This window comes from Manacus candei, unplaced genomic scaffold, assembly GCF_025592945.1.
Source record: "Manacus candei isolate 608988 ecotype Guabito, Panama unplaced genomic scaffold, ASM2559294v1 h1tg000008l, whole genome shotgun sequence".
NCBI lineage: Eukaryota > Metazoa > Chordata > Aves > Passeriformes > Pipridae > Manacus > Manacus candei.
The window spans coordinates 327279-337905 of NW_026138056.1; the positions used below are offsets into that span (position 1 = coordinate 327279).

The 10627-nt window shown below is 45.3% G+C and overlaps 1 protein-coding gene across 1 annotated transcript; it reads left to right on the top strand.

Annotated features, from left to right (window-relative positions):
* Positions 1 to 1340: 1340 nt before the first annotated feature.
* On the top strand, positions 1341 to 9554 carry LOC127465366 (uncharacterized protein K02A2.6-like). The gene is made up of 3 exons (XM_051775831.1): positions 1341 to 1489; positions 5301 to 6326; positions 9537 to 9554. The coding sequence occupies exons 2-3, from the start codon at positions 5571 to 5573 to the stop codon at positions 9552 to 9554; spliced, it is 774 nt and encodes a 257-aa protein (XP_051631791.1). The 5' UTR covers positions 1341 to 1489; positions 5301 to 5570.
* Positions 9555 to 10627: the final 1073 nt, after the last annotated feature.

Genomic DNA, 10627 nt, shown 5'->3' on the forward strand with positions numbered 1-10627 from the left:
AGGAAGGAACTAGAAAAGTGATCACGGAAGTATTCCATGCTATTCCTTTACGTAACTTGAGGTATAAATAAGGCCAGCGGGAGGCATCTCGCCCTCTTCCTCTCCGGCGAGGTTCGAGAACGGCGGGTCCCTGTTTTGGTCTGGTTTATCTGGAGCTGAGGCCTACAGTGACTACCGTTATCTGCCACGCGTGAGGGGAGAGCCTTGGGCCGTGTCTAGCCATCCTGCCTGTTCGAAGGGAAGTGGTGAGATTTTTGCTAGTTTGCCTTCGGTCGGCTGGTTGGCTTGTTCGGTCCTTGCCCCTTTTTGTCCTTCTCCCTTCCCCTTCCCCCCCCCCCCCCCCCCCCTTCTGTGTGTGGTATTCTCCTTTTGTGTATCTGTCTCATATGTAATATATATATATATATATATATATATATTTGCTATAGCTTTGGCTGCTTGGTTTTTTTTCTTTTCCCTCTCTGGGAGGCAGGTCCTTGTCGAGTTTCGGGGACTTGGCAGGAAGCCAGCTCGAAACTTGCACAACATTTTTTGGTGTCAGAAGTGGGATATTTTGGTTAAGTTTGGCTTGTTTTGATAAACGTTTTTCCAGGAAGACAGCCAAGCTCGGTGTTGTTTTGCAAAACCAATCTATTGTTTTGGGAACAGGTCTGGGAACACTGCCAGAGTCTGGGAAAGCAGCCAAGGAAACTTTGTTTATATAAACAAAGGTTTGTTTTGGGATCAAGAAGAAATAATAACAAAAAACAATGGCTATTTCATTAATTTGTCTTATAATTCTAGCCACCTTTACACCTGTGTTAGGCTACCGTATAGGGAGACGTCCAGACCTTGAGGATGGATGGAACAAATTGCTTCCATCCTTTAATTTTGACATCGAAGGTTTGGTAAAGGAAATCCCCATGGTTAAAATCGGCTCTAATTACTATATAAATCTTATTGCAACAGTACTGTCATTGATAAAGGTACTGGAAGTGCTACTTAAACTTGGAAGAATGGGGTTCCGTTGCCTTCCCTCTTGTAGGAAAGATCACACCTCAAAGGGACTCGCTGGAACTTTGGAAAGGGCTGCAGACAGGCCAGTCCCCGGGTGGCATGGAGCTTGGGAAGATTTCGGTAGATTAGTAGGATATGTGTCACCCCCCATTAATTGGGAGTTCACACCAGAACAAATGTTTGATTCTGGTGAGATGGCCCACTGTTTGGCAGAAGGGTGTTTTTCCTACAAAGATCCGAATATGCAATTCTCCGCTTTGTGCTGGGGCCTGGCTAATGCTTATCGAGCTGCCATAGACCACCTTCAAAGGGTTAAGGTCGACACAGAAACCCAAACCACGCCACTTGAAACCAGTGATGTCCCTATTAGGTCCACAGAAGTTGGAGTCCAAACACAACTTGAAGTCAATGCCATTTCTACTAAGCCCACTAGAACCGGGACTCAAGCTAAGAACCGGAAGGTCATCATTGCCCCTGTGAAGAAGAAGAAGACGTGGGTAAGAGAGATCAAGGAACTTACAGACTCATCTCCCCAACCAGAACGCACAGAAGAAAGAGAAGAAGAAGAAGAAGAAGAAGGAACAGAAGAACCTATCCAATTCACTCAAGATGTAGTGGACGAAGGAGCGGCAGCAATGGGAGAAGGAGCAACAGCAAGTGATGAAGGCGCGACTGCGAGAGAGGAAGTAGTGGTTGTGACTGAGGAAGGAGCGATTGGAAGAGAAGAAGCAGGTACCAGAGAGGAAGAAACGGTTACACGGGAAGGAGCACGTCCAAGAGAACTAGGGGCACGCCCAAAGGAATACAGAACAGCATCAAGAGAAAAGAAAGCAACAGTACAAACGGCCGGTGGTATATTGTCGCTTGATGATTTATATCCTGACTACACATTCAGTGTTACAAAAGACGCAAAGAAGGAGCCAAAGCATCCCCCTCAATTGGAGGGGGAATTATCCCTACCCCTCCAGACCCAACCTTCTCTTGGAGGTGTGAATGATTGGAGGAAGAGGCCCTTATCTCACCACGTGAAAGATTACTCACTACCTCCACCCGCTGGGTATCGCGAACGACGCAGGAGTCCATCCCCACGGCGTGAATGGCATAGAAGTCCATCTCCACGGCGTGAACGACGCAGAAGTCCATCTCCGCGGCGCGAACAGCGTAGGAGTCCATCCCCACGGTATGAACGACGTAGAAGTCCATCTCCGCGGCGTGAACGGCATAGGAGTCCATCCCCACGGTATGAACGGCATAGGAAACCATCTCCGCGGCGTGAACAATATAGAAGCTTATCCCCACAGCATGCTCAGTCTCCACCTCCACATGAGAGATATAGGGAGGAAGTGGGAGCAGTCCCACGTAGGAGTGGAAGAGTAAAGAGAGAGGTGGAAAAGATTCTACGTGGGAGAGATGGACAAGAAATTATGCGAGAAAGCGAAATTACACAATCACTGACCACAAGAGAGCTTCGAGATTTACGGAGAGATTATATGCGCTTGCCTGGTGAAGAAGTCCTCACCTGGCTGGTGCGATGCTGGGACAAGGGAGCTGATAGTCATGTAATTGAAGGTGATGAAGCACGACAGTTGGGATCCATTGCTCGAGACCCTGTGATAGAGCAAGAAATGGGGAGGGAGAAAATGGCGTCCAGTCTTTGGCTCCGAATACTCCACGCGGTAAGAGTGAAATACCCATTTAAGGAGTCCCTGAAGAGTTCTTCAAGAAGGTGGAGGACTGCGGAAGAAGGCATCCAATACCTACGGGAATTGGCCATGCTGGAGATCATCTATTCTGATCCAGATTATTATGATATCCAAGTTCCTGAGAATGTTCCCTGCACGCAACCAATGTGGAAAAAGGTAATTCAAGGTGCCCCTAAACCATATATTTCCTGCTTGATACCCGTATATAATCCAAAGATGGATGAACCAAGCGTGGACACTATGTGTGCTTGGATAAGAACCATCGAGGAAAATATGGAAGACTCCTTCAATCCCCTGTACCGACGCACCTACGATAGGGAAAGAACGGAGAGAGATTATGAATATTCCAGATATGAGGACGACCTTAGAGACAGAGAGGACAGAAGGTATAGAGATTACCAAGAAAGGCCAATGGGAAGATCACGGCGGGACCGACAAAGACGACCTCGGCCTAGACCTCGATCCTGGTCTCGATCTTGCTCACGATCCCTGTCATTCACACGTCGAAGGAAAGAGAACTCTAAGCGTGGGTCACGTAACCAACTATGGGCATACCTTCGTAGTAAAGGAGAAAACATGAAGAAGTGGGATGGTGAACCCACTTCTAAGCTTGAAGCTAGAGTGAGGGAGCTGAAGCGAAAGAAGACTGACAAAAAAGTTGTCTATGTAGTAGATGGAGATTTCTTAGAAGAGAAACTGCGATCGCCGAAACACGAGAAGATGGAGGTCCACTTCGACAATGGCAAAAAGTCTAAGAAGTCAAAGTCAAACTCTGACGACGAATGCTCTGATCAAGACCAGTAGAGGGGCCCTGCCTTCTGCCAGGAGAAGGAGAGGGACCAAGAAGATAACCGGGTTTACTGGGCTGTGTGGGTCCGATGGCCTGGCACATCGGATCCTCAAAGATACCAGGCCTTGATAGATACTGGAGCCCAGTGTACTGTAATGCCTTCGGAGTATAAGAGTACCGAGACTGTTACTATTTCTGGAGTGACAGGAGGGTCTCAAGAATTGTCAGTAGTAGAGGCGGACATGAGCTTGACGGGAGACCAATGGGAAAAGCGTCCCATTGTGACGGGGCCAGAAGCCCCTTGCATCCTTGGTATGGACTACCTAAGAAGAGGATACTTCAAGGACCCGAAAGGGTACCGGTGGGCTTTTGGTGTAGCCACGGTGATTGAAGAGGGGTCCAAGCAATTGTCTGCCCTTCCTGGCCTTTCAGAAGACCCTTCCATTGTAGGATTACTACGAGTTAAAGATCAAGAAGTGCCAATAGCCACAACAACTGTACACAGACGACAGTATCGGACAAACCGAGATGCTGTGATCCCTATCCACAAAATGATCCGAAAGTTGGAGAGCCAAGGGGTGGTCAGCAGAACCCATTCACCCTTCAACAGCCCCATCTGGCCTGTGCGTAAATCCGATGGAGAGTGGAGACTGACTGTGGACTATCGTGGCTTAAATGAAGTTACGCCACCGTTGAGTGCTGCCGTGCCAGATATGTTGGAGCTCCAATATGAGTTGGAGTCCAAGACAGCAAAGTGGTACGCCACCATCGACATAGCCAACGCGTTTTTCTCCATTCCTTTAGCGGCAGAGTGCAGGCCACAGTTTGCTTTCACCTGGAGGGGCGTTCAATACACCTGGAATCGACTGCCCCAGGGGTGGAAACACAGTCCAACCATCTGTCATGGACTGATCCAGGTCACACTAGAGAAGGGTAAGGCTCCCGAACACATCCAGTACATCGATGACATCATTGTATGGGGGGATACAGCAGAAGAAGTTTTCAAAAAAGGACAGACGATCATCCAGATTCTCCTCGAGGCCGGTTTCGCTATCAAGAAGAGCAAAGTCAAGGGACCTGCCCGAGAGATCCAATTCCTAGGGGTGAAATGGCAAGATGGACGACGCCAGATACCAACAGACATCATCAACAAGATTGTAGCAATGGCTCCCCCCACAAACAAGAAAGAAACCCAAGCTTTTCTGGGAGCCATAGGCTTCTGGAGGATGCATATCCCAGAATACAGTCAGATTGTGAGCCCTCTTTACTTTGTGACCCGTAAAAAGAACAATTTCCAGTGGGGTCCGGAGCAACAACAAGCTTTCAGGCAGATCAAGCAAGAAATTGCACATGCCGTGGCTCTTGGACCAGTTAGAATGGGACCAGATGTAAAGAATGTGCTCTACTCTGCAGCTGGAGATAAAGGTCCCTCCTGGAGCCTCTGGCAAAAGGTGCCTGGCGAGACGCGAGGGCGACCACTGGGTTTCTGGAGCCGAAGCTACAGAGGTTCTGAGGCCAATTACACCCCTGTGGAAAAGGAAATCTTAGCGGCGTATGAAGGTATACGAGCAGCTTCAGAGGTAATTGGTACCGAAGCACAGCTCTTCCTGGCACCCCGATTACCCGTCTTGAGCTGGATGTTCAAAGGGAAGGTGCCCCCTGCGCATCATGCCACCGATGCCACGTGGAGCAAGTGGATGGCTTTGATTACACAACGTGTCCGAATCGGGAACTCGAATCGCCCCGGCATCTTGGAAATTATAACCAATTGGCCTGAAGGTGGGAACTTCAGTCTGGCAGAAGAAGAAGAGCCAGTGAGCCGAGCCGAGGAAGCTCCGCCATTTGATCAGCTGCCAGATGAAGAAAGGCGTTATGCCCTTTTCACTGATGGTTCTTGCCGAATTGTAGGAAGGAACCGGAAGTGGAAAGCGGCCGTTTGGAATCCCACCCGACGAGTGGCAGAAGCCGCTGAGGGTCAAGGCGAGTCGAGTCAATTTGCGGAACTCAAAGCCGTCCAATTGGCCCTGGACATTGCTGAACGAGAAGGTTGGCCGAGACTCTACCTCTACACAGACTCGTGGATGATAGCCAATGCTCTATGGGGATGGTTAGAGCGATGGAAGAAGATGAACTGGAGGCGTGGAGGAAAACCCATCTGGGCTGCTGACTTGTGGCAGGACATCGCTGCCAGAGCGAAGAGTCTGAATGTGAGAGTCCACCATGTAGACGCCCATGTGTCCAAAAAGCGAGCTAATGAAGAACATAATAACAACAGAGAAGCGGACCGAGCTGCACAGATAGGGGTGTCACAAGTAGACCTAGACTGGCAGCAGAAGGGAGAGCTGTTTCTGGCTCGATGGGCCCATGATGCTTGCGGTCATCAAGGCCGAGATGCCACCCACAGATGGGCACGAGACCGAGGGGTGGATTTAACCATGGATATCATTTCTGAAGTTATCCATGATTGTGAGACTTGTGCCGCTATTAAGCAGGCGAAAAGACTGAAACCCCTGTGGTATGGTGGACGATGGGATAAGTATAAGTATGGAGAGGCATGGCAGGTTGATTATATCAAACTGCCACAGACCCGCCAAGGTAAGTGCTATGTACTTACCATGGTGGAAGCAACAACGGGATGGTTAGAGACTTTTTCAGTGCCCCACGCAACGGCCCGGAATACCATTCTGGGCCTTGAAAAGCAAGTCCTGTGGCGACACGGGACCCCAGAACGTATTGAGTCGGACAACGGGACTCATTTCAAAAATGGATTAGTCACCACTTGGGCGAGGGAACATGGTATCGAATGGGTATACCACATTCCATATCATGCACCAGCTGCTGGGAAGATTGAGAGATATAACGGATTATTGAAGACCACTCTAAAGTTATTAGGTGAGGGGACTTATAAAAACTGGGACAAGAACTTAGCCAAGGCTACCTGGCTAGTTAACACCAGGGGTTCTGTCAATCGAGCTGGCCCTGCACAGGCAGAATCCCTTCACATTGTTGATGGAGATAAAGTTCCAGCAATCCATTTGAGGGGAATGCTAGGGAAAGCTGTTTGGGTTACCCCTGCCTCAGGCCAAGACAAACCCATTCGTGGGATTGTCTTTGCTCAAGGGCCAGGACATACGTGGTGGGTAATGAGGAAGGATGGAGTCATCCAGTGTGTGCCTCAAGGAAACTTAGCCTTGGGGAAAAACTAATTGTATGTCCTAAGTTGTGTTTTTACAGGAAGCCAGTCACCAGATGAGAGAGAGACCTGAACTAAGCTGTTGCTGGTATCCGGTGATGAGACAGTCCAGTGATGAAACAGCCATAAATCAGAACTGTAATGGTGACTGAGGAGACCAAAGATCTGGACTGAACTGACATCGGTATTGATTTTCCAACGACGAGACAACTGTGCCGAGAGACCAACAAGAACTATATATATATATATATATGCAAATGTGTATATATATGCGCGGGATGTAGACGAACGTGAGACATAGGTGTTACGTGAAGAAATAGTATGGAATAAGGGGTGGAGAATGTGGTGGTTTCACTCTAGGCCTTCCTGGAGACCAACTTGTAACCAGGAAGGAACTAGAAAAGTGATCACGGAAGTATTCCATGCTATTCCTTTACGTAACTTGAGGTATAAATAAGGCCAGCGGGAGGCATCTCGCCCTCTTCCTCTCCGGCGAGGTTCGAGAACGGCGGGTCCCTGTTTTGGTCTGGTTTATCTGGAGCTGAGGCCTACAGTGACTACCGTTATCTGCCACGCGTGAGGGGAGAGCCTTGGGCCGTGTCTAGCCATCCTGCCTGTTCGAAGGGAAGTGGTGAGATTTTTGCTAGTTTGCCTTCGGTCGGCTGGTTGGCTTGTTCGGTCCTTGCCCCTTTTTGTCCTTCTCCCTTCCCCTTCCCCCCCCCCCCCCCCCCCCTTCTGTGTGTGGTATTCTCCTTTTGTGTATCTGTCTCATATGTAATATATATATATATATATATATATATATATTTGCTATAGCTTTGGCTGCTTGGTTTTTTTTTCTTTTCCCTCTCTGGGAGGCAGGTCCTTGTCGAGTTTCGGGGACTTGGCAGGAAGCCAGCTCGAAACTTGCACACACAGCAAGGACTAGATGTCATTAGTTGATCATAAATTACAGCTCGTCTAAAAGCACACCAAGACAGAAAAAAATGGGTGGAGCTGTCAAGTCAGTTGTAAAGAGCAGTTTCCCAATGTGACTTCCAGTTTTGATTTGTACAAACCTTATAAATAATTCCAGACCGGAACCTTTCTCTTAAAAAAAACCCCAAAAGCGTTATAGAAAACCATAAGATCTGAAGGTCTGAAGATCTGATAAAAAAGGTAGATAAGGAACATCAGTGTGGAAGATATTTTGTACTAAGAGATTCAAAAAAAGAAAGTCTATCACTCTCATGGCTTTGCATTAGATTGTAAGCTAATGTCCACTTAAAGTCATCCTTCAATCAATTTCTTAAAATATTTATTAGTCTTTCTGTTCGTGATTACCTAAATGGAGCAGGAAAATTAATGCTTTTTCTGAAGGTAAATGGAATTGCAGAAATTTTAAACATATTGCTACTGTAATGACAGCTTAAAATGAAAAATAATTTCACTGTAAGAGACTTCATAAATGACCACTTTGTATATAACATACTATATAAATTATACTCTGTTTTATTCTTACGAAAATATTTTATTTTAATATTTATAAAATAAGCTCAACTTGAATGATAGAAATGTTGAATGATAATATAATTAGGTGTATTTTCTAAATTTGTATTTTCTAAAAGGAATCTAACAAATTAAACTTTTAGGTGATTATCATGTCACTTGATTCAGGGAATGTGGTCTCTCTGCCAGTGCCATACACTTTAGATGGAAAATCTGAACCTCTGTAACATTTTGAATTTCGAATAGCAAGAAGCAAGAGTTGAAACTTATAACAAAAATCTGGGTATGTATGTAATGTAAGGAGAAGAAAGGGATCTGCATCTCTCTCTCTCTCAGACAGGTTGTTCACCATCTGAAAGCTCTCCTCTGTTACAGTGCTCTGCTGGGTGCTCTATTTGAACCCCATACTTCTAAAGGGTCAGGAACATGTAAGATCAGCCATGCTGATCTTCTAAAGTACTAAATCTGTGAGTGTCTGTAGTCTGCAATGTTATGAACATGCATATGACAATACAACTTGTGTCTGAGGATGTCATTTATTTACAAGAATGGAGAAAATTATCCTATATTGTAAGACATTTTGCTTTAGCCTTAAATCTCTTCTCTGCAAAAATTAGCTGGTAAAAAATTACAATAAATATGGTTGTTGTCTGAAGAGGTGATATGTCAAAACTACATCTACGAGTGTGGCTATATTTTTCACATTATTTCCAGCTATATTATTTTTTTATATAATTTCATTTTACTTTCATACTGAAGTATCTGAGGGGAAAACTTTTTTTTTTTTTTTTAAATCTTCCTTGCTTATGCCTGTCTGTTTTGTGCCTTTTTCCATGGAAGAAGCTTTCTAAATTTTTTTGTCATTAGCGATAGGGTGAGATATATTATGCATGTCAAAACTGTGACTTCACAGCTGACTCGAGCTTCTAAGAAGTCTGCATTCACACAACTTTAATTCAGTTTGCCTCTCCCATTATAAGGAATACTGGGTTTTTCTCTCAGCTGTGGCTGTCTTCCTTTTTCTTATATCACTGCACTCCTCTGTGAAGTATTTGCGGTCCTGCTTGAACTACTGACCTAAAGGGCTGAGCTCTCCTTGACTTTACCCTATATAACCTGTTTGTATTCAGACCTTTTGAGATCAGAAACAAAATAAAATGGTCTAGATGGACATTGCTCCCCTAAATAATGACTTGAAACAGTAAATAAATCTTTTATATGATCCCTCTAGGCAGAGGAAAGTATGGCAGGGACGTTAAGTTTATGTGACCATTTGGGATACAGCTTTTAAAAATAAATGTTGTCACTCCAATATTGCAGCATTTTTCTTTTTTCTTTTTTTTTTCTTTTTAATTTTTTTTCCTAGGATAAATCAGAGAATTAAATGAAAAAATTCTCCAGTGCTGAGAAAAGCCTGCAAGAAAACTTAACATGTGTTTCTGTAAGTGACAATACTTGACAGACCTTGTTACTTACAAGGTGACTTTTCCTTTGTGTCTTTTGTTCTGCTGCACAGTTGAGCTGATACGAAGCAAAAATGTCTGTTACAACAGAGCTGATAACTCTGCTTTCTGGATGATTGCAGGCACCCTTTGTTTTACCTTTCTGCTCAGCCTGCACAGACCTCTCAGCAATATGCTTTACCTCGACTGGTGAGAGTAAAGCTTTTGTTACTCGCTGCTGTTTCTATTGCCCTCAATGAAGTTAAAGATCACCATTTGATCTTTAGGTGCAGTATGCAACGTAATTTTTGTCATCATTTGATAACATTCACTAGTCATTAAGTAGATGGCCCACAGGCTGAAATATGTAAATTAGCTAATTATCTGAGTGCTGACATAAAATTTAATATTAACTCTTGTCTTCTCTGTGAAAGCTGCCTTGCATTGCTAGCTCCAGACCTTCAGCACCTCCGGTTCAGTTATATTTCTGAGAACACACACTGCATAGGACCCATATGTTTCCTGTCTATCCTTCGCAGCTTTTCTCATCTGTGTCTTTTCAAGCCTTCTTGTTATTATCAGCCAAAAGTTATTTATGGTGTTTTTAATGCCCTCTAGTGGTACTTGTAACTTTTACTGTAATGGAAGTCAACTATGCTATGCTGAAATGTTAACATCAACATGGATATGCATGGGGGCTTTCAGAGGACAGAAACGCTACAGAGCAACCTGCACCATCACAGTCAGTTACTACATTGATACAGCTGCCTAAGAAATTTGTGTCAAACTATGTGTCTGCAAACTTCCCAATCAGAAACCCACCCTCCTGCCCCCATTCCCTTACACCTTCTTTTCATGTAACCTCTTCAGTCTGGTGTCCCTCATCTCTCAGCCAGTCTTTTCCACCTACCTATGTAGCACGTGTGATGTGTCATATGCTCTGGCAGCTGCTTCTCACCTCACCCTTCTCACCTCAAAGAACCGAGGGCAGGTTTGCCACAAATCACGTCTGGTG